This window comes from Amblyomma americanum, unplaced genomic scaffold, assembly GCF_052857255.1.
Source record: "Amblyomma americanum isolate KBUSLIRL-KWMA unplaced genomic scaffold, ASM5285725v1 scaffold_19, whole genome shotgun sequence".
In the NCBI taxonomy this organism is placed as follows: Eukaryota; Metazoa; Arthropoda; class Arachnida; order Ixodida; family Ixodidae; genus Amblyomma; species Amblyomma americanum.
In genome coordinates this window covers 356,860-384,435 of record NW_027526491.1, presented here as the reverse complement: position 1 = coordinate 384,435, position 27,576 = coordinate 356,860, and the positions used below count along the sequence as shown (strand labels likewise).

Here is a 27,576-nt window from a genome sequence, read left to right as displayed (position 1 = left end):
TGATTACCTCAGAGCAACTGGATCAGTATCAATGATGTTATTGTTTTCAGCGAAAAGAAATCTTGCCGAATGGCGCAAATGATGCAGAATATAATTCACTCGAGAAATGTCGACATCCAAACAGCAGCTTTTCCGCCGCAATATTCAAAAAAGAAGCATTCACCTTTGAAATCTTCTTCTCCTTAAGTCTTTCCACGAAGAAATATGTCAGGCAACCAGTGAAGTAACACACACCGTGCTAGAAAAAATAAAAGTAATAGTAGAAACCTGTCCCGAGGAAAGTTCTGCAGCAAAATATATATATATATATATATATATATATATATATATATATATATATATATATATATGTGAGTGAGCGATAGAAATATATGTGTAGTTCTTGTTGTTCTTTCAATGCGCGGATGTTTATCCCCTTCAGTGACGATCTAGTATCCAGTCGGAGGAAAATATCAAACATTTCAAATTTTTGTAAGAAGTATGGCTAGATTGCTGAAAAAAATTCCATCCTGCGTGATAACAATTATGCAATTTCTCTTTGGTCGTGGTATCTCCACGTGATGAATCTCGACTGTTATGAGTGCACTTCTTTTGAGTCGCTGCAGTATAAAGAAGACTGTGTATAAAATACACAGCTTAATTTAGGCTTGTGTAACCAAAGTAAAAACGGCATTAATTTTTACCCAAACCACACAGAAAGACCAGACAGGACGGGCGCTGACTCCAACTATTCCTGTAGAAAGCCACATGTTGCATATATATAGCCCGAAGAAGGTAAACGCATGCGCATTTCTTATATGGTAAAAAAGAAAAAAAAGGAGAAAAACCAACAACAATAACAAACTCACACCCACACTCAGACAAAACCTTCTCATTATCACGTATTTTTTAGCAATCTATGCCCACTTTTTCGTAGGGAGATAGAAGAGGTGCTGACGCACATGCCACCTCTCTCTTTGATAAAAAAGGCTTCTGCCCATTTCCGAGATAATCTATCTTTGCTCCTAGCTAGAATTTTAATCTCGCCAAGTCATGGCTCACAGTTTTTGTTTTTGTTTTTATCAATGCAGGAGCGGCAATGAGCGGGCAGGTTTTCGGACGAATCTGATGCGTTCCCTAACGACCTTTTATGTTCGCCTGCACGCTCGTTTACGCAGCGTCCAGTCTGGCCGACGTACACCTTGCCACATGCAAGGGGGATCTCGTAGACCACTCCTGTGGCCCACCTTACATAGGGCTTCGAGTGCCTCTTTCCACACCCAAATGTTTCTTTGGCACCGCTGCTAACCTTGAGCACATCTTGGCCAATTTGCAGAGGGCGGAGAAGACCATGGGGACTCCGTACTTGTTGCCAACTCGTTTTAAATTGTGGGACACCTTGTGAATTGTGGGACACCTTGTGAAGATCCCCCTTGCATGTGGCAAGGTGTATGTCGGTCAGACTGGACGCTGCGTAAACGAGCGTGCAGGGGAACATAAAAGGTCGTTAGGGAATGCATCAGATTCGTCCGAAAACCTGCGCGCCCATTGCCGCTCCTGCATTGATCAAAACGAAAAAAAACTGTGAACCATGACCTGGCAAGATTAAAATTCTAGCAAGAAGCAATGATCGATTATCTCGGGAATTAGCTGAAGCCTTTTTAATCAAAGGGAGAGGTGGCATGTGCGTAAGTACCACTTCTATCTCTCTACGAGAAAGTGAGCATAGGTTGCTAAAAAATGCGCGATAATGAGCAGGTTTTGCCTGAGTGTGAGTGTTTTTTTGTTGTTGCTTTTCTCCTTTTTTTTCTTTTTTGTCATATAAGAAATGCGCATGCATTCACCTTCTTCGGGATATATATATATATATATATATATATATATATATATATATATATATATATATATATATATATATATATATATATATATATATATATATATATGCAACTTGTGGCTTTCAAGAAACATAGTTGGAGTCAGCGCCCGTCCTATCTGGTCTTTCTGTGTGGTTTGTGTAAAAATTAGCGCTGTTTTTACTTTTCTTACACAATGTTACACCAAATAGCCCAGCAAGAGGTACTCGTAATTTAGGCCTTTTAAAACACTGATCAAGCCAAAACCAGCGAACAAGTACACATACCGTACGTTCCAAAGCCACTGCCGCTTGTGTGAGACACGGATGAGTCCATCTTAAATGGTTTTATGGGTCTGCATTCAAAGTATTCGAACTATACACTCTTGACATTCATGGCTCTTTATACAGGGAGTCCCAGCTAACTTTAGCCAGAGTTTAAAAATATGCCGCAGCACTTAAGGACGAGGCCACCAATTGCATGTTGATGCGTCTTTTATGGTGCAAGTCATGTTGTTTTTATATTGTGCTTAATTGCGTAAATAGCCCAGATTAATAAACCGACTTCGCAAGCAATATAGACAAAAAATTCCAATTAGAAAGTTGTAGAACGGTCCCCTAAACGTCCAAATGAACAGTTTTTAACTTTTCATCTATTACGTACTACCTTTTTTCCGCTTATTGAAGATTCCCGCGAAATAGAACAAAATACCACGTAATATGTCTGGTTGCCCGCCGCGATTGCAGTGCTGTCAAGCGTGTGCTGTCGCGTAAAAGGTGACAGGGCTGCGACGCAGCAGCTGGCTGTGCGATGCGGTATGCTTCCCTCGCGGTGGTTCATGATAGCAATAAGCAGACGCAGCCCCTATAGCTTGCGCTGGCGTAAATCGCACAGCCAGCGCCTGCGTCGCAGCCCTGTCACCTTTTAAGCGGCAGCCCACCGGGCGAATTAAACTGTTCGTTAGTAGGCGGAACGTTTGAAACCACTGCAATCGCGGCGCACAGGCGAACATGTCACGTGGTATTTTTTGTATTTCGCGGGCATCTGCAGTGAGCAAAAAAACAAACACGTAATAGGCAAAAAATTAGAAACTGTTTAATCGGACGTTTTGAGGACCGTTCTACAACTTTCTAATTGCAATTTTTCGTCTCTCTTCAAGCTTGCTAAGTTGGTTAACAAATTTCGACAAATTATGCAGTTAAGCGCAATACAAAAAATAGTGCGGCTTGCTCCATACAATAGCCAGCAACGTGCTTTTGGTCGCGTAATCCAAGAGTGCCGGGGAATATTTTTAAACTCTGGCTAAAATTAGCTGGAAGACCCTGTATATCTGCAGTAACCGAAGCCGACACGAAAGTAGCGTATACAGATCTGTTCTTTGTGACTGAATGAGTTACGCCTCTTTGTCCGACCAAGGGCCTTAGCCACAAAAGAGGGTTGTCCATGGGAAACCAAAACGCTACCTGCATAAAGTGGATGATAAAAACGAGGGTTCGCGATGATGACATCTTTTGAAAAGGAGAGAGAAAGATTTCCTGACAAACGTTTCGGCCTGCTTACTTTATGCTAGTACCAAATTTTAAGTGTTTTCCTAGTTCAGAGCTGGCTGCTGCTTGTCAAAAAGCAGACATCGCCTCTAATTTTGGCAAAGTTGTTAATCTAAGCGCCAATGTACACATTCAGCGCGAATGTCAAATCGTAAACACAGAAATGTGCTTATCAAGCATCTGTCACATTTATACAGTAGGGTTGGCACACGACAAAACTTTACTTAAAGAGGAGTCAGCAGTGAGTTTGTGTTAGACTGGGATCTAATTACTCACGTGTTTAGCTCCAACAGCAGCACTGAATGCAACACAAGGATGTTATCTTCGTTCACGCCCACAAAAATAAATTCAATAGAGTATGTGAAAAGCTAAATTGTGAAAGTCTTGATATTGCATCGGTAGCTCAATGGGGACTTTCTGTGGCGTAAGCGGCGTTGGTGTTGCCCATCCGTAGCTTGCGGTGACCAAACACGCTTGCGACTAGGAACGCTATCCTAGTAATCCCATGTTATCCTGATCGTGCGCGAAGTCTGCTGTCTCGAGAATATGTCCTGATTATTCATGGGACATATGTGTGCTTTCGAGTGGGCGCTGTCGTGGCCAAAAAGGGAGGGGGAGAAACGGCGAACCGGGCGCTGTGAGACCTTTCGCCTTGATAAAGGCGGGAAAACAGTTGCTTTTTGGAGAAGGTGCCCAAAATTGCGGGGACAAAATGGTACATCCCTAGGGTGCCTGCTGTTGACAACCCGTTATAGTCGCCATTTTGTATGCTGCCATTCTTAAAGATTTTTTTGTTTATGGGGGTTTAACGTCCCAAAGCGACTCAGGCTATGAGAGACGCCGTAGTGAAGGGCTCCGGAAATTTCGACCACCTGGGGTTCTTTAACGTGCACTGACATCGCACAGTACACGGGCCTCTCGAATTTCGCCTCCATCGAAATTCAACCGCCGCGGCCGGGATTGAACCCGCGTCTTTCGGGCCAGCAGCCGAGCGCCATAACCACTCAGCCACCGCCATTCTTAAAGACGAGTTGCGCACACATAAAAGACAGACACAGGAAGAACACAAGAAGACGGAAAGTGCTCAAACTTTCAACTGATTTTGTTAACAGCACAAAGGCTTATATAGGCAGTGTGCACTCGTGCCTAAAAGGAGGAAAACGAGAGAAGGAAGGCAAATGAAGCCTGTGCACAGGTCAAAAAAAGATGCGTAGGAGCTTCTTTCCCGTATTGTACTGCATTACGGAAGTATCACTGATAAAGTCATCGCTTTTTCATTTCATGTGGTGCGCTTATAAAAGCTCACGCGCTAATTTTTCTCTGCTGCTGCCCAGAATCTTAACGCTCTTGCGCTGTGGCTCACACCCTGTACATGCAATGGAATGAGCGGGCAAGTTCGCTCCTTCTCTAGCCCGAATTGACCGAGCATGCTAAAGTGATGTTTCATTAGGCGTGGAGTTCATGAGGACAGGGAGGCAGACTATCCGTACTGGCGATCGTTAATGTTTATTTACATGTGCTCACAACACACCGATTGCAACTAACGCAAGATTGAGCTTTCTTGTCAGAATGAGAAGAAGAATCGGTGAGAAGAGTAGTTGAAGAGTAGACGTATTTAAGAAAAATGGGAGGATGTTTCAGCTTCGTCTTTAAGAGTGGAACGCTACAGCGTGTTGCAGCGCTGCCAGGGAGTGCACGGAACGCCATCGCCTTGCCCGTTGGACAAATTTCTCGGAGTCTCTAAGAGGCCTCTAAAAAGAACACAGACGCTGCTCCAAATTAGCACACGTAGACGGCTGTAGTTCCATGACACCTGTTCAGAAACGAACGACACTACTCCGACACAGAAAGATAGCCTACGCGCGGGCCATCTGCCGGGCCAGCGCCGTGTCATGGCGAAGGGGTTTTCAGGGGGTGTCATATGATGGCGCTACTACTGCATGCCAAGCACGGAGGAAATTTGCCGGAAACGCATGACATTCGCCTGATTCCGACAACTGTAATTTACATGCTCATAATTACTCATTTATATCTCAGTATAGATCTCGAACGTACTTTCCCAGGAAACCCTTGCATTCACTAGACGCGCCTTCATTCTTGTTCAAACGTAGAGCTGTCATGGCGGAATGGAAGCGTCCCCGTTTCGAACGCCAAAGGCCCCGGCTAGATTCCCGGCCTTGACCAAGTTATTTTATTCATTGAATATAAGTGCATTTTTACGCAGCTCCGAATATTTCCGACGCATGGTGTGCACAACAAATTCTATAACGCCGACAGCTTTTCGATCAAACGAGCTGTATTCGCGCTCGCAAGAAATTGAGATCGGCTTGTGTGCCCACTGTCACCAGGATCAACGCGATCATTCTCCCTCGGCGCCTTAACTGGTCTGTTTTAAGGCGATCGGCCTTTAGAAACACACTCCAACCGGCGTTGCGTTCGGAAGTAGTGATATCATGCATGCTTGGAGGGAGCGCGTTGAGGATGACTGGAGGGCAGCACCGTCAAATGTAGACGAAGGGATCGCGACGGCCTGAAACGGACGGTGCAGTCGGTACGTGCCGAAGATAATAGCATGGGAGGAGTGAGGGCACGCTGCGGTCTCTGATAAGCTCAAACAAACGTCCCGTTAGTTTATGCCATATTGGGTGCGCCGCACTACACGTGTGATGTGGCTATAGCTTACTTTTAAATCGTTGGATTTGGCTTGGTGAAGAATGTGACAGTTTTCGGCTATGGTAGGTATATTGACGGGGAGGTCGCCTTCAGTTGTGCCAGGAAAGCTTCCTTATATCACTATCGCATAAATGCTGGCGGAATCCGGTCAGTACACGTGCTGGGGATATCACCGATTTAACCGCGGATACCGCCCGTGATGCCTGTTGTTGTTGTTCCCCTGATAGTAATTATATGATGCGCTCTGCGCAGTCAACGCTTAATGTCCAGTACGTAAACACAAGTGGCAGCCCCCACCGTCGCAAGGTGCGAGGGCATATTAGTTTTGCAGCAGCAAAAAATCGCTGCAACTATTTTGAATTATTATGTTCTCAGCTTGTCTCTATGACTGTATATTGCTGAAGAAACCGCGCGTGTCTTACTCAAAAGGCATTTTTGAAACTTTTATGGCACCACACCAAACGTGCGTCCATCTAGCCCAACCACACAGGAAAATTACTCACTCATCACCTCGGACAATAATTCAGCGGTCACAAAATTTGCCAGCCTTTCAAGCGGCCTGATTTGTCGAGTACAACACCTGACTACGTGGTGACTACACCAACATTGCATGAATTATATTGCAGGAGTTTCTCCCATACATCGGCATGCGTCACCATTACCAACTTCACGCACTGCAATCTCTGCCATGTTTCGATTCGGTAGCGGCACCCTTCTGCTTCGTGTTATCGCGCCTGTACGAGGTGAAACACGCTGCCAGGATTGACCTTTTTTTGGAATGGCGGATAATCAGGCGATTCCTACTCAATACACTTCGGCGTTGTACATAATACTACTCGCATGTTATGGTGCGACAGCGTTGGAGTATTAAGTAGGTTGTGGGCGGATAATGAACGTGGCTATTACCTAGCACGCGAGAGATCTTCAAAAATTTAATGCACTTCTCGTTAAAATGTGAAGAGAAACGTATTAATCTGAAGTGATAGGAAGTAAAGTAGCTATATGACTTTGTCTAAGTAGAGGTGCCTCTATTTAGTTAGCGCAGCATAAAGACTTTGCCACTTTGCTGATCCTCGAGCGGCATTCTTTGCGTGTTTAACTTGTACTATTATTCAGTAATCGGTGATTATTAGTGTTCGCAGGTGCCTATTTTGTGTGCACTGCAATCACCCCGCGCATTCGGCATTTTTCATGAGAGAATTACGCTTAGCATGATTTCCTCCAAGGAACCCTCAATGATATTAGTAGTCTTCCTCATTGTCCTAGACTCCTTTATTTTCCTTTTCATTTTCCTGAAATGAAGAAACATGCTCATAATATCTCGTGTGCACAAATCCAGGAATTCTAGCATGCAACTCTCAAGTGGAAGTAAACACAAAGGATTATTAGAATGTTTTATATATCTTATTTCCGTCGGCTGGCTATTGGTGTATAATATAGTGCAAAAAATTGACTTCTTTTTTCCAGCGTGTCACCTGGGGAATGAAATCCCCAGCATTTTTTTTTAACTCACGTTATTGACTCTGTCAATGGAAAGATAAATGGCGTCATCTCGTTGCCGGCCACTTGCCATGTTGCCACGGAACAGCCTACGAGGGACAGCACCACGAAGGCAGCCACTGCTAGCCTTAGACTTCATCGTGAAAAAAAAGAAATCTAAATGCTTCTCAGGAGCCGGGCATGCGCCTCGCTCACACTGGACAACAATATTTGGCCCCTTTTATGGCACCAGTATATTGATGACTTTCAAAAAATTCCTAGATCTGCGTGTAACATCTGCACGCATTTACATCTGCATGTAAGCGCCGCTGCAATACTTCTTGATGCACATTCTGGTGTTTCTTGTTTATTTATTCAGGATCCCTGGTGGCCAAAGTCGCGCGTTGTAATAAAATGTCACAGGTACCGCTGTTCTTGTTAACAAGCCATTTCCAAAATTTTGCCCCCCCCTTGAAATCTGAACTCGGCCGATTTGAAATAAAATCAATATCCATCCATAATGGACCGTGCCCAACACGATGGTTACTTCCAAAAATGGCCTGGGTCATTTTCGAAATTAAGTAAAGCCAAAAATCAGTGCTTTCGCACTATAATACGTTTAACCAAGTTAAAACCCTGGCAACTTTGTTTCTTTGGTACCGTGACGAAACTCTAAACCGAACCTGCCTTTCTCCACCGAACCCTCTCTTCTCACTGGAATGATAAAGGGGCAAGCACTGGGCTTCCTTTCATCCCACGCGCAGCGTTAGTAGGTAGGTTTCTGTGTGTTACCGCACCACAGGCTACGCATATTCCAAAATGAGTGGAATAGGGTATGAGCGGCAATAGGGAATCAAACGTTTCTTACCTCTTCAGCAGCAGCAGAATAGGTAAACTGACAAGGAAGAACTGGAAGTCCATAGACAGGTACCATAAGTGTCCAAAAAGAGGCTGCAATCAAAACAAAACGATCATAGGTTCGCAGCCCATTGAGATCTGGCATATTTTGGTACGCTTAATCTATTCCTGTCTGAAGCGGCCGCTTTAGTTTCACAGTATATGATAATTACTAAATTATTTCGCATTTCTAACGTGGAGTTCCTTAGTTGTAGAAACTGAGGCTCACTTTTGTGAATCTTACCGGCGTTTCCAACATTCTTGGAAAAAAATGCTGAATATTGAAAAATTGCAAGGCAGTGTTATGGAAATATTGAGGATAAATATCGATTCTTCCTATGTCCAGCAAAATTTTTCTTTTACAATTTTTCTATCTCTCGCATGGAGCAGTTAAGACTGCCATAAAAACCAATGAGGAACGCTTTTTACGATCGCAAAATACGCTAATAGGAAAGAAAAACTAGTTTATAGGAGTTTGCGTATATATTGATTAGTATGGCGAAATGGTACAATATATGAAAAAACTGCGTTCATAAACTCTTTCCTGTTTAAAAAAGCTTTTGCCCAGAATGATTGGGTATGCCTTGGAAACGTGTCAGACCATTTAGAGATTTAAGCATGTGATTTCGTGGTAAGCACAAGCACTGCGGGAGTGAGAGGTCAAACTTAGTATCATAGAACATTACTGGCAATGCACTGGTGGTTTTCTGCACTCTACGATAAATTCGTGAATCAGCCGACGCACTCACAGAGGTAATGAGACTGGCTCGAAGAGTTGTGAGGGAAACGATAGGCCGCAGCTCAAACTTTGATCTATATGTCTACTTTCTGCGGCATGCATATATCATTTTCTAATATGTGCAGCGGCCGGTATAAATTATGTTTCATGGTACAGAGAGGAAAATTACAGCATCTGCAGTGACCTTAAAGTCGTAATTTTTCACTTGTAGAAGCAGATACAGCCACTGTCTCTGAAATTCGTCCTTGAACTTGTGGAAGTACCCCTTATCGTCTGGTCCGGAGGTGATAAGAGGCATCAGGAAAATACACATGAGGACGAAGAACAGCGGAGCCATGGTTCTGCAAAAGAATTCGTTTTGTAATAACTTGCTGAAGCACATTCGAGAATGAAGATGCTCAAAGTGAGACGTTGCAATCGGCTAATGCTATGGGTGAGCTGAATCGGAACCGAACTCAGGCCTCTGCCTTTTTTCCCCATAGAACAACGGGGATGACCCGTCTGCGAAGCGACACAGATTGCTTAATATTTTGGTGAATTAAATCTTGGTATCAATAGCCGCGGCTGTTTGGCAGAAATTAAAGCGACGATCTGGGGCCGCGGGCCGTGTCAACGCCTGAGTGAACGGCGGGAACCTGAACCATCCAACAAGCGAAAAAGAGCACAGGAGATAACTAAAGTAGTAGGGCGCAATACAATATTTATAGGATAGAACTTATGAGGATAAAGAGCAGATGTGCAGAGACACAAGTATGCAAACGGCTGAAAAACATCACCAAAGGCTCATTCACACTCGGCCATCCGGAGGCGAGAGTGAGCGAAATCCGTCGGCTACAGCGTCGCCGCTCGCGGCGTACGGAGATATGGTTAGCGAAGATCATAAATCGACGCAGTCGACTTACCATGCGTACGCACGCTCACGTACGCTAAAAGCAGGTATTTTGCCGGGCGTCACGCCGTTTATCGTAGTCCGACATTTAGTTCAGCGTATGCAGAGACGCAACGATAAGATCAGCCTAGTGGCGCCCTCTGGTTCTGGGGATGGGAACAATTTGTCAACAAACGGACGCTCCTCTTAAGTGGCAGAAGCGTCACTCTGAATAAAAAATAAAGCAAATGTATAAATTATACGTTTTCTTATAGGTGAGATGAGACGAAGCGGAAGATCGGTGCCCCATTTATGGCCACCCAACGCACTGAAAACAGCAGTAACAGCGACGAATTAGGTCCGAAGTGAGGGATACTGCTTCGAAGGGCACCGCCATGTTTCTCGCCGCGGGAATGCAACTGCCTACTCACATACCTATTGGCTGATGGGAATCGGCGGAATTTTTCCGGCAACAGAAATCGGTCTTGGGCCGACTGATCTTGCCGTGCTGCTATTCTTTCCTGTTGGCGCCAAAAGCGTCCGAATTAGCTTCGCTCGCCGAGTTTTTGGACAAGTGTGAGCGGGCCTTAAAGAGACACTAAGGAGAAATTGAATTTGGCTTGTATCGATAGAAAACCACCTCCTCAACACAAAAACATCACTCTATCTGAAAACAAAGCTCTCGTAAGTTAGAAAAGAGCAAGAACTAAAATACAAGTATCGCCCCCAAAGGCCAATCTCGCAAGTACAAGCGTGATCATGAAGTAAAACAAAAGCTCCACAGACCTCCGAGGCTGACAAACTTGCATGAAATGTATATGCTTGATAAATGTTGAAGTATAGAAGTCTTGTTTTGAAAACACGAGTGCACTTTGAGCACGCGAGGAAGACGGGAAAAAAAAGACAACCTCAATGTTGGAAATCAAAGAACACCTGCCACTGACGGCCAGCTGAGTTTCCGTACGCTTTGGGGTGCTTCGCGGCTATGCGTGTTGCGTGCCCGCACGGTTTCGTTATGCGCGTCGATACACAATGGCGGAGCAGCAGAGCACCTCCAAGTGCCTGTCTAAGTGCTCCTCGGACGAAGTTCGTGCAATGGCACGCAACTGCGACAAGGAAATAGAGCTGCGCGTAACCAGTGTTGAACGTGTATTTACGTTAGCAAACGCACCGCTTGGAGTGTTCACTTCGTCAACGCACCAAGACGCAGGGCTGCAGAACCAGTCCTACGAGGAATATTATTACAGAATTTAAATATGCCCTCACGTACCAGTCACTACACATCAGTCGAGACGGTGGCTCAGCGGTGACAGCGACGCCGCCGACTCCTCTGCGCGAGGACTTTCTTGCCAGACCCGCCGCCTCAGTGCTCAAAAGCATCGCGTGCAGTGTCGGGTTGAGATCGCTGGAAGCAGGCCGCAGAACATCGTTGTTGGAATCGGGAACTGGATCTATCGTAATGTTGGTGGAAACGTGAACGAAGCGGTGATAGCTGAAAGAGGCCTTCACCGTTCGGCCGGCAGTATATTTAATTTCGGCTGCTGCTAAGCAGGAGCTCAGCGCTCGCCGTCAGCAATCACAGAGTACTCGTTTCCTTTTCCGCCGTTTTACGTCCTTCTTCTCATACATTTCTTCATCAGAGAGTACCGAGTTTGAATCGTAGCGGAAGAAAAAAGTTTTCAACATCCAATTCTAATCTCTTAGCAATAATTGCAGCTTTCGCTGCCGGACAAGCGGCAAAAAAGTCACAATTTGCCGAACTATCAAATTTTAGTAAGAAAAAAAACATCGATAGCGTTACCCTCAGTAACTCCAAGGCGAGGGCGGAGCCATGCGTTGGAAGGAAAGAAGCACGGCGTTCTTAGCGCTGTCTGAAATACTGGTACGAAACGGGACCCCCTGGCAAGCGCTAACGTCACTCATACTCCGACTACCGCTGATGGAGCTACGTAGCCGTTGAGAAAAGCACAGGTGCATCCAGCGACCTCACAGGTAGAGCAGATTGAAGCAACACGTTCAACAAAATACAGGATGGGAGAGACACGCGGGGAAGCGCTGGGGTGCTCTGCAAGGACCAGTGTCCACTGTCTCAGCACTCGTGGCAACACACGCCAGCAACGGTACGGCGAGGCACGCGCCGTCGTTTCGAATCTAAGATCATTTTCCTTGAGATAAGGATGCTGTCTTGGCTAAAACCTTGAAGACATTTCATTTAAATATGCTCCCCGCACTCCGCTCGATCTTAATATGCTCTATGCTTTTATAAAATTAATAAGAAGCTAGTAAGAGCCTCTGTTTACTATCTCTGAATTAAGCATTACTATTTCTTCAATTACTTTGACTGCTTGTTGCTATACCTACCTGGAAAATCTTTGCTACCTCCGTGAAGGCAGAGCTTCCGCCTTCCTGCCTTGTTTCTACCTCAGTAATAAATCTTTACTACGAGCTCAAAGAAGGGCACTGACGGCGCTGACGGCACTGACTCTTGTTGCTCCTTATTACCTTGCTAGTAATTGGTAGAGAGAGGTTAGTCAGATAGTCCTCACAAAGTGAACAAGGCTGGGCAAATCTCAGTGTTTTGTTTAAACAAATCTTGCACATGGTAAGAGCACTTACTAGCACTTCATACCGCCGATTAATCGCTTCTTTCACTCTACCCTTCCGCCCCGACCTGTCCTTTACCCCTCCAATGACAATTTTGTTCAATTTAAATGTATCTTTTGCCCTGCTTCTCTTCCCATCACTTCTCAGGATCACGTGTCTTCCGCATTCCTTTCTACTCACCCCCCCCCCCCATTTTGCTTTCATGCTTTATCTGCTTGCTCTTTTTCCTTTATTGTAAGTTTTTCCCGGGTATTTCGTTCTGCCAAGCTGACTAATCCTTTATAAGTTTTTCAGATCAAAGCAGCCAGTCAATCAACGCCACATGTGGCAGCTGGACATTGCCTTTCAAGCCCACGCTCGCTATCTCTCCACGCTCTACTCCCAGGGATTCCTTTCTGCTGAGCTGGAATTTTTCTTTTCACAGTCTTGCAGGTCAACCGGGTAATCAAATTTATAAGCCATCATGCCTGGACAAGATTTATCCTTCCCGTCATAACAACATTAACACTTCATACTCTCCTCCCCCTCACGGGACCTTCCTCCTCGGAGGCATGACCCTATTTAAACCCCGCCAATAATGAACGCTTTGCCCAGATAAAGACAAGTCCTCTTGTCGAAACGTTGGAAAGCACCCCGAGGTTTTCGCTCCCTTGTTCACTTTGTCTAGTAATTGTTCGTTTCACCCTTCTAAAAAAGGTTAAGATAAATGGCAAAGACGGTAGTGTGAATAACATGGTTTTTTAATGGAACGTTCTTGCAGCCTAATGTGGTTGGACACATTTTCCCATTTTTCATTCGCAGGTTGAAAATCAAGCGCAGTAACTTAGCTCAACAGGTATATGTAAAAGCCTTTCGAGGGTCAGTTTGTCGAGGCGTAGAAGTGAAGATGGGATTATTCAGTGCCTGTGCAATGAATTTGTTGCGTTTGTGACTGCCTTTCAGATCTTAGTTTATTTTTGCGCAGCTTTGCCTGTACCTCGTACTGATTTTCACTTGATGTCATTGCCTCTCATTGCCTCTCTCTTTCAATGTTTTAAGCTAAAATGATTTGTACTATAGCCGCACCGCGTCTCTACTTGACACTTTCACCACGGGAGCAATTTTCTAAGCCATAAATGCTGTGCATCATGGACCACCGGTGGGCCACCTTTAATTTTTTTGGATGCGTCTCGACAATTCACAGGCAGCGGCGGTTATGCGAAATTCTTGGAACCGCCAACAGATGGCAATGTAGACCTATTTGAAAAATCAGAGCTGTACCACGGCTGCATCGTGCGTCTCAATATTCGTGGCCGCACAGCATACTCACGACTTGTGTCAACGGCGACTCGAGACGCAGTAAATGTGTTAAGCACGTAAGCTGCTGTCACCATAGAGGCGGTAGCTCTCGTTGATTTTGAGCACTTATCCCAATTATTGCGTGACTCTTATGTTTTTGAGCACTGCGAAATTAGTACGTACCTGCAGCTGACTATACCAGGAACAATATACGCAGAAAGCAGTTACTAGGTTTTAATTCCTGAGGGTCACTACCTTTATTTAAAAGGGTACAATGCGAAATCGCCGGAATAAAATTGCCTTTGGTACACACACCGAGTACTTTTATACATTAACTTCTCCAAGGTCGTAGCAGATAGGTGTTTGTATTAATGCATATTTGGTTGGGGCTGTAATGTGAACAGTGCTTTCGCACACACGTTGGTATCGGTTACTATGATTTTTTCACAGTCATTCAGTAGGAGTTGATATATAGTTTTGCTGATATGGCTATTTCTTGTTATTTTCAAGGGTTACTAAATTTTACCACCACGCACCTTACTTTCACTAACTTGCATGGCAGTAGCAAACTGGGCGAAGAGTTACCAGCTTTTTGTTAATAAGCACTACGACATTTTTTTAAGGATCTAGTGTCACGGTTTTGCAGGCAGAAACAACATTTCAAGAACACTAATAATATTGTATAGCGTTACTTTCACAAATTCTCTCTCACTTAGTTACTTACTTTCACTACTTTGTAAGTTATTATCGTTTGGCTTGGAATAGTTTATCGGGTGTTTAACGTCAGAAAGCGACTCAGGCAATGATGGACGCCGTAGTGAAGAGCTCCGGAAATTTCGACCGCCTGGGTGTCGCGAATTCGTAACGCGTCCCCGACTTTCCAAAGCGGAACGCCATTGCGTGCAGATTCGAGCAAGAGAACAAACAGATCAAACAAAACAAAACGAAGCCGTATTTATAATTTAAAGGAAAAGAGCCAATAAGAAAAGCAAACAACAATAAAACACACTATACACGCGTACAAAACTGCAGGTCCAAGGAAAGCATTCACCAGATATTGAGCGTCCCGGGTGAAGTGGGGATGCCTTGCCGACGGGATGGACCGCGGGTTGATGAACTGCGACGCGTCGCTGGCGTTGCGTCGACGGAAGCGGCGAAAAAGAGCCAGGTGGTACTAGCAGCGGAGAGGATCGACTCCAGGAAGACGCCGGTGGTCTCCCGTCAACAGCCCGAGGAACTTGGCATCAGCAGGAAAAGCGTAGCCAGGACCCGTCGACGGTGTCTCGAAACACCGGAGGTTTAATGCAGGCAGGGGTGCCTTTCGGCAACACGGACCCTCAGTTCATCGGCTGCCACCTCGATGGTTGCAAGGAACGCAGTAGGCTTGCGTCGGTGATCGAAGGGAGGGCACGGCAGCACGGATCCAACGTCTGACGGCTGCCACCTCCACGCTTGAATGACACGATCTCCGCTGCTGTCTCTCTTCACACCTCGGTATCTGACACGTCAGCTCTCCGCTGCTCGTGCTCGCCACGCTCTTCGTCGCCGTCACCTCGCACAAACTATTCGCACGCGCACACGCGCAACTGTGGGCTGGCACGTGCAGCGCTTCGCTATTGACGCACCACTGTGGACGCACCGCGTTCGAAAATCCCCCGACGATCTCATGGGCACATTGCAAATGCCCCCCCCCCCTCTCCCTTCGGAAAAGTTTTTCACATAGAAAGAACTGCCGTTGGTGCACACAAGGCTTATGTTCATGTGGTAAACGGACAAGTTAGATGCTGCCGGTCACCGAAGGCACTTTTGACAGTGACACATGGAGGCACATGGAAACGCGCACAGAAGGAAGATGGGGTCAAACCTTATACATCTGGCAAAAGAGAAAATAAAATCAGTAGAAAAATATCAGACACAAACTTTAAACATGTCTGTGCGATGAAGGTGAATATGTACACACTAAACAATCCATAATTGGAGAACGAAGGAAGAAGAAAGAAAAACAAGCCACAAACACTACCACACTGCATTTGCACAGGTAACCATTGCAAGCACCGGATAGTAGCACTGTACATTGGGCATTACCCTCCGGCAATTTGAAAACGACTCATGCAATCGGCGCCTACGTTTTCGGAGTCCTTGATGTACTTTACACTAACGGTATATACTCTTGTAATGTTAAGCTCCAACGCAGTATACTGCTGTTCAATTGATTTGCCTTTGTTAAGTATTGCAAGAGTTGATGGTCAGTGTGAATGATGAAGAACGTCCTGTGCAAGAATATGTGGAATTTCTCAACCGCCCAGACTATCGCCAAACACTCGCATTCAATTGCTGAGTAGAGAGATTTGCAAGGTAACTGTCAAATCGCATATGATAATGGGTGGAGGATTCCATCATGCTCCTGCAAAAGACCGGCGCCTATGCTGACCTCGGAAGCCTCTCTGCGAAGCATGAACTACACACTGAGAATTGGAGCTCTTAATACGGGCCTGGAGGTTAATACGTTCTTGAGCTCGTCAAAAGCGGTTTGCCGTTGTGGTGTCCAAGAGACAAGGTTGCGTACATTTTTGCGTGTCATCTCCACGAGCGGTTGGACTTTGTCGGCATAGCCTGGGATGAACTCGTGGTAGTATCCGGCAGGCCCAAGTAAGGAATGCACTTGCTTCTTCGTCTTTGGAAGCAGTATGTTGACAAGCTTTTCCACCACCGTTTCCAACGGTCGGATGGTTCCTTCTCCAAGCTGGTGTCCAAGAAAAGAGATGCTAGTGGCTCTGATTTCACTCTTCTGCGGCTTTATCGTGAGGCCGGCCTCGCACACCCTGCTAAAGAGTCTGTTTAAAGTCCAAAGAGCTTCTTCCCAGGTAGAGGTCGCTACAATAACATCGTCGATGTAATGAACGACATTTTCTATGCCTTGTAAATGAATGCGCATCAGGCGCGTAAATGTAGCCGATGTTGTCTTAATGCCGAAGGTCATATAGACAAAGTGATAGTGACCAGATTGGGTAGATAACGCTGTTTTTGGTCTCGAAGCTTCCTCCAAGGGTACTTGCCAGTAGCCTTTAGCAAGGTCAAATTTTGAAAAGTACACCTTGGTTCTAACCTCACTAAATATTACATCTCTCCTTGTAGTGGGGTCTGCATCAAACAGAAGAACTTCAATGATGCGTCGAAAGTTGATGCAAGTCCGATAGGTGTTGTCTTTTTAATCAGAACGAGGGGGAATTGTATGGAGATATTGAACGTTCATTGACCCATAATTTGATCATCTCATCTAGCTCCTTTTCGACCACATCCTTCATGGTAAAAGGCAACGGGTATTGCGGGGTATTCACGAATTCAGAAATCGAGAGCCTGAGTTGACACTCCACTATATTAGTCTTCCCGGGAATCTCGGAAAAGATGTCTGCATACGTCTTAAGTAAGCTGCGAATCTCCTGATGTTGGTCATCGTCGAGCTTGATGGAGATTTGCACGGCTTCAATTCCTTTACTGTGGTCCGTGCTAAGGGTAGGCAGTTGTTCGTCAGTCACCTTCTTCGAATACGACGTAAGATTACGCCTGCACGGTCTCTTCGGACGCACGCTCTTCTTACCATTTGAGAATATTGATGTAAATTGGTTCTGAGTGTGGCCCAAGTCGATCCAATAATCCACGTCGTTCTTTTTGCCAGAAACCACGAATGAACCTTTCCACTGCATCAAGAGTTTATTTTGGCTACTCGGCAAAAGAATGAGGACATGATCTCCAACCCTTAACTGCCGCGTCTTGCTGTTCCTCTCATAGTATCTCTTCGGAGAGTGTTTGACACGCAACAAATTTTAATGTGCCGCCCTCACAGTTTGATCGACACGTTCTCTTAGATCAAGAATGTAACCGTATGTCGTCTTCGTGTCTGCTCCAAGCTCTTCCCTTGTCCAGAACTTTCTGAGGACTGTGAGCGGTCCTCGCACATGTCGTCCAAATATCAACTCAAACGAAGAAAGCCCAGACTCGCTAGCGGCACCTCTCTGCATGCGAACAGAAACGGAGCCATATAATGATCCCATGTTTTGGGCTGCTCATGACTGTGCTTCTGCAGCATCTGCTTGAGTGTGCCGTTAAATTTCTCTACCATTCTAATGCACATTGGATGGTAAGAAGCGTGCTGAGATGTTTCACCGCCAAGAGATCATTCAGCACTCTCATCATTTCAGAAGTGAAGCAGGAGCCCTGGTCGCAAAGGATCTCTCTCGGCAAACCTATTCGTGAAAACATCTCCACCAAACCCTCTGCCACGGTAGTTGAATCTATATTTGGCCGAGCCACGGCGTCGGGATACCGCGTGGCAAAATATACGAGAGTGAGAATATATTTATTCCATTTCACCGATGTGGGCGACTAGTGACCGACAATATCGACAGAGACCCGATCAAAAGGAGTGTAGATAAGAGGCATGCGTTAAAACGGAGCTTTCCCTACTTTGCCTTTCGGGCACGTCCTTTGGCACGAGTCGCACGACATGACATACCTCTTAATCTCCTCCTTCAATCCTGGCCGGTAGAATTCTTTCAGAACTCGATCTGTAGTCTTCTTATTGCTCTGATGCCCCGCCAACGGGTTTTTGTGGGCAAGCCTTAAAACCTGCGATCTGCAATACTTTGGAAGAACTACCTGTCGAGCCTATCTGCCAGAGGCTAGATGATAGAGGCGGTACAACAAACCCTTTTCGACAGAATACGAGTGCGAAGTGCCGTGCTTGCCGTGGAACACCTTTTTTACTTTCACCCAACACGCCTTCAATGACCCATCCTCTCTTTGCTTTTTTTCTAACATCCCATTGGTAAACCTCATGGGACGAACGCTTAAAGCAATATTTTCCCTCCTTCGTCCGGAAACTTCCTTTCCAGCCAACAGCACTTTTGGTCCTGGCCTTCACCACTTCCACTGGCAGCCTCGTCATTCACTATGCGAGGACATAATTTACCAACGCCCTCCGATCTCTTCTAATTAATGTCTGGATTTGACGGCTCACGGGCCTTTGGTAAATTTCAAATTATGACATCGATCGTACAATGGTGTCTCCATGCACTTTATCAGGGCCGTGCCAGTGAAATAGGGCGAAACGATATGAACTGCTGCCTCGGGCACTTCCAGATTGCTGCCGTCCACAATGAACACCGTATATCTCGAGCCGGTGAGCTGAGTCAGGAACTAGGGCTCTCCGCACAACCACGGTATTGCTCCCCGTGTGCGGTTAAACACGTACGGGTAGGCCTCGGAGCCCTCCCTCTGCAGGCATGTGTTGTGCGTCTGCAGGCTTTTTCAGGACAAGTCTGACCACCACCTTACCCTCAGCTACTTAAAGTCTACCTGCTCTTGAAGACACCGTTTCACGCGCAACACACACTGGCTGAACACAACAGGACGACTGCTTCGGGTTTTCGTGCTTACTTAAACAGGAACTTACTTCATGCCCTGTTTTTTGGCAATAAATGCAATAAAGCTGTTTTCGTTTAAAGCGATAGTCGACAGCCTTATGTCTATGTCGGTTACAAATGATGCACCTTCCTAACTTTGTACTTGATGGGATAGCCTGTTATACGTAGTGGCACAGACAGGGGCTTAATTGTTTACATTCTTTTTAGGCTGCCCCACAATACTTTCTGTCTACTTGATGGAAAATTCTTCCCTCTTGGGATGCCCACTTCGAACGAGTCTTTGAACGAAGACAAGTTTCTTTGCCGCTGGGCCTCTAGAAAGGTTGTCTGCTGCCTCAACCATTTTGTCCTGCGTCTTGCACTCTTTTTCTCGAAGGAAAATCACCAGACGCCTATGACAGTTCCTCATGAACTGTTCAACCACTACCAAGTCACGTAAATCATTGTACGTTGTGGCCGTTCCCGGCATCTCGACCCATCTGTCGAAAAAAGTGAACAAGCGTACCGCGTTTTGCTTGCCTGTTTCTTTCTAGCGGCTTACTTTCAGGAAACCTTTTGCGGTACCCCTCTGCTGCGAACCGAAAATGTTGGAGCAGGGCTAGTTTTGCCTTATCATAACCCATTGAATCTGCTGGGGACAGTCGACTGAACACACGAAGAGTCTCCCAGTCAAAGACATACTCAGTGCTGTAGCTCATTTCTCCTAGGGCTAGCTGTGCCCTTCTGCGATACGCTCAAAACATTTAAGGTAAGCATCCAAATCATGCCTACGATCATCGAACGGCGGAATCAGCTTGTGTGGGCCAACCACTACTGACGGCCCCGGTGCGGGTGTGCGGGTTCTCGATTACCCTCACCGGCTTCTGTGAGCCTAAACTTGAGCTGCAATATACGCTCTTCAGCCTCTGCTAGCGACTGTGCATGCTCGCATTCGGCTTCTGCTAGCGCCTTTTCATGCTTGTGTTGAGCATCGCGTTCGGCTTCATGTGCTGCACGTTCCTTCTCTTGCTCGGCAGCCAACCACGTGCGCAGCTCGGCGTCTTTCAACCCCAACTCTCTCCCTAACTCAATTAACTCATTTAGCGTGCTCATTGTTTTCATATTCTTAAAAGGATCTCTCAATATAAGTTAAATGGCTTCGCCCTGTCGCGCGGACGCCAATTGCCGCGAATTGTCGCGTCCCCGAATTTCCGAAGGGGAACGCTATCGTGAGCAGGTTCGAACAAGAGAACAAAGAGATCAAGCAAAACAAAACGAAGCCGTATTTATAATTTAAAGGAAAAGAGCCAATAAGAAAAACAAACAACAATAAAACACATTCAACACGCGTACAAAACTGCAGGTCAAAGGAAAGCGTTCACCAGATATTGAGCGTCCCAGGTGAAGTGGGGATGTCTTGCAGACAGGATGGAACGCGGGTTGATGAACTGCGACACGTCGCTGGCGTTGCGTCGACGGAAGTGGCGAAAAAGAGTCAGGTGGTACTAGCAGCGGAGAGGATTGACTGCAGGAAGACGCCGATGGTCTCCCGTCAACAGCCCGAAGAACTTGGCACCAGCAGGAGAAGCGTAGCTTGGACCCGTCGATGTCGTGCCGAAACTACGGAGTTTTAATGCAGGCAAGGGTGCCTTTCGGCAGCACGGACCCTCAGTCGGTCGGCTGCCACCCCCACGGTTGCAAGGAACGCAGGAGGCGTGCGTCGGTGATCCAAGGGAGGTCCACGGCAGCACGACCCAACGTCCAAAGGCTACCACCTACACGCTTGAATGACACGATATCCGCTGCTCTGTGTCCCTTCACCCCTCGGTTTTCTGACACGTCAGCTCTCCGCTGCTCGTGCTCGCTACGCTCTTCATCGCCTCACAAACACCTTTCTCACGCGCACAGGCGCAACGCTGGGCTGGAACGCGCAGAGCTCCGCTGTTCGATACACCACGGTCGACGCACCGCGTTCGAAAATCACCCGGTGTTTTAATGTGCACATCACACTGGGGTTCTTTAACATGCACTGACATCGCGGAGTACACGGGGCTCTAGAAATTTGCCGCCATCGAAATTCGACCGCCGCGGTCAGAATCGAGACCGCGTCCTTCATCTCAGCAGCCGAGTGCCATAACCATTGAGACACTGCGGCGGGGTTACTATAGTTTCATGCCAGTACAGCTTTACTGTTGGGCTCTTGTCTTTTGCACCGAACTGGTAACACCTACCGTGAGTGTGTAGGCTCATGAAGTGCTTTATTCTGAATGGGAATTTTTTAGCCACCAATATTTTTTTTTGTTCCCGAATCATGTACGTGCACAAGTTTGCCAACGCAGTTTCTTAGGTTGTGGCGTGGCAAGACGACCTACTTTGCCACACAGCACTGCTGACGCCGCTCATTCACACGTCTCTGTCACGGCTAAAGATTTTAGTCAGTTATTAAAAAAATGAAATAATTGTTTCATAACACAGCTCCTATCTAAGAGCAAAGAAAATAAAAAGTTTGGGCCTAAAATAAGTATCGTAAAATGCACAGCCTGCATTCAGGGCCTTATCTTAACTGCGGGTGCATGCAAGATTACGCTTACCTGATTACCCTTCTGACTATGGCAAGCAGGAAGACGATCACCCCATTCCTTTCTTGCTTGTACACAATGAAAGCTAAGAGAAATCCGCTGAAAGAAAGCATTGAGAATATAAGTACAATGGTGACTGGCTATACAAGAGGGAAGTATTTCTTCAGCACAAATTGCTGCAAACCACGTCTTCTGTACTGTATACACTTTGTTCACTGATAGGTCACTGCGTGGACGGGAAGACTACTTAAAGGAAATGTTACTGTTGTCTTCTACGCACAGAACGTGTAACTGTGTCGCTACTACCACGTTGTCATCTGCTGTTCAGCGATACAGACTTGTTAACTGAAAACTGCATTACGCGCGGCAACTCATAATTCTGGCTCGAGACGTGGGTCTGCCTCTCTGATACCCTGCAGCACGGTTAAAGCTACAGCTGCGTGGTGTCGGCTAACCGGGTGGAGGTAGCCATGCTAGCAAAGTTAACCTTGGGAAAAGCTACTGCTGACGTAAAAATGGTACCTATTAATCTTGACACTCTTTTAAGAGGGAATTGTAAAAATGTAAAGGCTCCGGGCAGGCACGACCGGCTATTACACTTGATAAACGCTTTGCGGCATAAAACCCAAAATTAACCTGGTGGTTCGTTAGCTTCTGTGTGCAAGATCGGCGAGTTATTGCTCACCGCAAAACTTTCTTTGGTGGCTGTCGAAATCACAGGACTTCACAATACCCGGCTCAGCAGTGATTCCCCTGGCTACCGTGATTGGACAGCGGATCGCCGCCGGCCAGTCTGAGGGCAAAATTATTTACGAGGATGCGCGAACGCTTTTATAAGGCCCGCCCAAAAGACCTAAATTCATGAGGTTGTTCGTACGTGAGAAAAGCTCATGATTTCTCAGTGCGGGTTCACCCTGGGAATCCCGACAGGAATCACAGATACGGCGGAAGCATCGGGAAATCACCAACTTTTATTTCAAAACAGCTGAGTGAACTTGACCCCTCACTGCATGATAGTTAGCAGCCGCTTCGATATTGCTATACAGCTTTATAACGGCTTCAGTAGAAGGCGTGCGAGGGCCTTCTCGCACAAGCTGGCATAAGTGCGGATGGCATATGTGTTGAATTAGGTGACTGACTGGGCCAGGCTATTGTACAATTTGATATAGATGGCGGGCCGCCTTGAGAAAAAGATGAAAAAGGGGCTGACTGAAATCAGCCCCCCATACGAAGCCCCAGCTCCCACACTATCAAACTGTGATGTTCAAAAATAAAAAAAATCGTCCATGTATTCAAATCGCGGTGTTAAAGAAAACTTCCAAAAATCGTCCATGTATTCGGCCTTCCTGCCGATTTCCAGCTCTCAAGAAAAATAATTTGATGACGGCAGTGATCGGCTGTGTTAAGGACTTGCCAACGACTGCTTTTCATTAATTTTTGCGTATGTGCGTGCACAGTTACTAAACACAACTTTTCTCGCGTTTAGTGGGTTCCATTGCAAGTAATCCGGAGCGGTACTAAGGCGCTGTGCTTCCGCAGTGGCTAGGCTCCTTCTCTAACTGCATTTTGTTGTCACCTATTTCAATTTTCTCCTTGCGCGAGCTCGCACGACCGTTTCGTATACCACTGATGCGGCAACGTTGCTCGCCGAACATGCCTGCGCTCATGACTGTCAAGTTGTTACAAATCCATATACATCTTGCAATGACATACGGTAGAACTCGCGCTTATGCTCTGGTGGCGGATGAATCGCAATTAGTCGCCTCCATGGCTTGGCTGACGGACATGGCTGGACTTGCAGCCTGCCCATTCGACTGCCACAACGAGGCGACGCAGTCATGCGATGTTCCGGCGTCTGATAGAATCTCCCTCGCAGTTTCTGGTGTGATTGAGAAACCGCGGGGCTGTCGAAGGGATAGTGCACTAGCCAAGGAGAAAGTGGGAGGGCCAGGAGCGGAAGCAGTAGATACTGCAGGAAGATAAAATAGAGTGTGCGATGTGTGCATGCGCGGCGCTTGCGGCTGTAGGCTATTCTGATTAAGCCCGTTGTAACACGTACCTCAAGAAGAAGAAGAAGCAGTCGACGCTCTTAAATCCCACCATTGTAAATATGTTCTGCCAGTTGTTGATATACACTACGGCGTTCACCATGTGGGCTGATGAAGAGAAAATGGGTATAAGTAAAGCTGAAGCTTTACGCTGTGCTGCGCTATGAGTAAAAACACAGTTAAATGCATCACCGCGACAAATTTGGACCACGCCATTCTTTAATACACGCTGACAACGCACAGCACGTAGGTCCTTTTCAATGGCGCCTGCATCGAAAGGCGGAAGCCGCAGTCGCCGCGGATAAATAAGAGTAAGAATTTTCTTGTCTTTTTCAACGCACATGACCACGCCAAAAGATACTTGCAGAGCGGAAAACCAATTCGCGCAGTCTGAGCAGTGTATGCTCGCTATTTTTTCCACTGCACATTAGCTTTCCCTCGGGCCTTAGTGTCGTTGCCTTTACTGTCGTTGCCTTACGTGGTATTGTGTCTTAGGCAAGTAATTTTATAGGTGCTTGAAGCTAAAGATATGTACAACGCATATTTCTTTTATCCCTTGTTAGCGGAGCGCAAAAGTTATTGATTTCTGTATTTTACCCTTATAACAACATATAAAAGTATGCAAACTCTTCGCTTTAAAGCTGCATTGTTAATAATGGCACTGACACGCAAGCATTTATGGCTCCGAAGCATTTATGACACTTATCTGGCATAGAGTGTCATGAGCCGAAATCCTCGTATTATACAGCCGCCAAGGCTCCCGCGGCAACAAGGCTGAGGAGCAGGTTTCGAAGCGTTACGTTTCCCACAGCCCCGGGCTAGAAATAAGTCCTCTGGTCACATGTCGACGAATTCAACGAGAATAAGACGGAAAGCGTGCTGATATTTGACTTCACGTTGACTAGCGCAAGATATTGGGAATTTATTCGGAGCATATAGTGCATCATGCGCACGGCGTTGTTCCGGCACATGAAATATCATTAACCATCGTTTGTATTTTTTGCATTTAATGCTTTTAGTCGCAGTGGTCCACGCGCAGCTGCAGGAACAGAGGAAGAACACAAAAGCGAACCTAAACGAACTTTGGCGAAACTTTCAGTGACCCCATGCTGCCTACGTGCTGCGCTGCCGCCGGAGCAGCGCATGCGTCAACAACACCATCTATATCATGTGCCCCGCCGTTTACTGAGTACGCGCGGGTCACGCCGCTCATCGCAGCGTCGGAATGAATACATATCCGAGTCGCAGCAACCATGTTAGCTCAAGGGATTGCTCTAGCCACAGATACCTCCTCCCCGAACCTCACTCTAACCTGGCATGCAAGTCGTTGAAGCTAATGCCAAGTGAATTTGCTTATAGACTACTTATCTTGCAGTAAGTGTGGCAATAACAATAATACGGTCGCTTACGACAGTATGAAGGTTCATACGCAGCAAAGCACTAAGATGAAAGAAAATAATTATAAAAATTTATGGCACACTTTCGATGTCAATCAGCTTTCGCTGATTACTTTGGCTTCGCTTTTCTTACTTTTGATTCGTCCCAACTGCACCGCGAAAAATTAGCTTTGAGACAAGGAAAAGTGCAGTATATTTATACTATCTCACTTCTATTTGACTAAAAAAAGCGGCTGATGGCTTCCCAAAACTCGACTGCACCTACCATGATATTTGAGACGTTCTGGAATGTGGTGCGCCCTTTCTGCGGTGCATTTCATGCTTACATCTACTCTCGACGGTGAGATATGGAGTCCATTTTTGTTTCTGTAATGAAGCGCAGCATAAGAGGTGCCTTGCAAACCGGCGTGCTTCCCTTACACTGCGTTTTGGTAAGCGGACGGCTTTTTAGTCTCACTTTAAATTATAGATTCTTACGCCACCTGATCATTGCTAACGACAATGGCCCTCATGAGTAAAGAGCTAAACGCAGAAAAATAAAAAAGCAGCTCCGATGAAAGCTCGAGCAGCATAGCCCCCTTTGACGCTGTCGAGTGCGTCTTCTCATTAGCTGCGGCATTACAAGGGACGTACAGGCCGCTGCTGCGAAGATGACAGGCTATAAACCTATAAAGTCTATATAATCTATATATACATTCTATATAAAGACTATATATCTGAGCAGGATCTTGTAATCGTTTGGTTTAGAGGCCAAAGGCTCACGCACTCCAAATTTCCGTAGGGGCACCGTAGCTGTGTCCAACAAGGATATAGACAATGCTGAAGAACCGGATGCCGTGCAGGAACCTCATGTTGTAGGCGTCAGAGCTCTTGTTTTTCGCAATTTGAAGCATCATGCGCGTATTAGACATCACAGAGAATGATTTCAGAATCGATATAAGAACACCTGCAATAAAGTAAGAAGTGAAGGAGACCTAGTTGAAAAATATTCATATGCGGCTTAAAGCTGTTCAAGAAAATATATGCTTTTTTTCGAATCAAAGTGCCGATAGAGAGTTTATAAACTTGGCTTTCCTTCTTTTTCTCTCTTGAGTTAAAATCAAATGAAGAATGCTTGCCCACGTTTCGGAAAGCATTACTCTTAATGTCCAGCATGGTAATATAACAGTATGAATAAAAGCAAATAATTTTTAAGTGGCCGTAATAATGATTACAGAGTTAATAATAGAGCGCTGATAAATAAGGAAGGTAACAGGCTCTAGAATTAAACGCGCGGCGCAGAAAGTGCGCATAATGTAACAGTGTGCAAAAATCGGAGATTGTTCACGCCCTTGTGCAAGAGCTCACAACTTCACTCCTGGGTAGTTATTTCCTTTGTCAGTCGTAACAATCGCTTCACAATTCGTAATACGGTACCTAAAATTTATCTTTGAAGGTTATATACTTCAAAAATTGATGTCAATAAATATTCAAAGATATTTATCCTTGCTTCTCTTTCTCGTTTCTTCGTGAGCTGTACAAATCGACGGCATTTCCAAGCACGATCACAAGGCCTAGAGTGCCAAGGAATGCTCTGCAGAAAGAAAGGAGCATTAGATAACTTGCTGCTCTTCGCAGATTAAATCGGGCGAATTGCGGAGCTATTCTCAACGTTCCTGTGCAGTTCGTTCAACATACTTACAGGATAGTAACCTGAGCTGTTGTGATGCGTGGAGACAGGCCTGTGATGCAGTTCTTGATGGTAGCGTCTAGAGTTTCAGGAAGCACTGAGAAGACAACGTCAGGCGCATCAAAAATACAGATCGTGATCATACGGGTAGTCACTGTACTATTATTTTTCGTTCACATAATGCTGTCATTCGTTGCAGCAGCCAAATGAGAGATTTTCGCCCGAAGAAATAAAAACTGCTGATCATCACATTGGAGCGGGCAATGAATTTCGGAGAACCTTGCACAGGTTTAATGCTGCGGTGGCGTACCTGATTTTGCCATTTCACTGTAGTTCCTCCTGACTGCAGACATCGAGCACACAAATACCTAATCGCATGATTAGAATCGTCTGCTCATAGATATGCCCTCGAAATCTGGTAACCTGCCGAGAGAAAAATATCTGTCAAAGGCACCCGAGCTTTCGCTTACCTGATCTTTGTGTCTATGTTTCTTGCTACACGGGACATTGACACTAAAACCGGAGGCTGCAGGTGGTTTTACGAAAAACCAGCTGGCTGCC

The 27,576-nt window shown here is 45.9% G+C and overlaps 1 protein-coding gene across 1 annotated transcript in view; it reads right to left on the bottom strand.

Moving 5' to 3' along the window:
- The window catches only part of LOC144111955 (uncharacterized), a 319,997-nt gene that overhangs the window by 261,283 nt on the left and 31,138 nt on the right, over window positions 1-27,576 (bottom strand). Inside the window, exons 4-9 of the mRNA XM_077645050.1 lie at window positions 27,344-27,438; window positions 27,028-27,129; window positions 26,866-26,919; window positions 9,340-9,511; window positions 8,403-8,485; window positions 7,569-7,688 (exon numbers count right to left, since the gene is read on the bottom strand). Coding sequence (XP_077501176.1) covers window positions 7,569-7,688; window positions 8,403-8,485; window positions 9,340-9,511; window positions 26,866-26,919; window positions 27,028-27,129; window positions 27,344-27,438 — 626 coding nt within the window. The remainder of the gene's footprint in view (window positions 1-7,568; window positions 7,689-8,402; window positions 8,486-9,339; window positions 9,512-26,865; window positions 26,920-27,027; window positions 27,130-27,343; window positions 27,439-27,576) is intronic.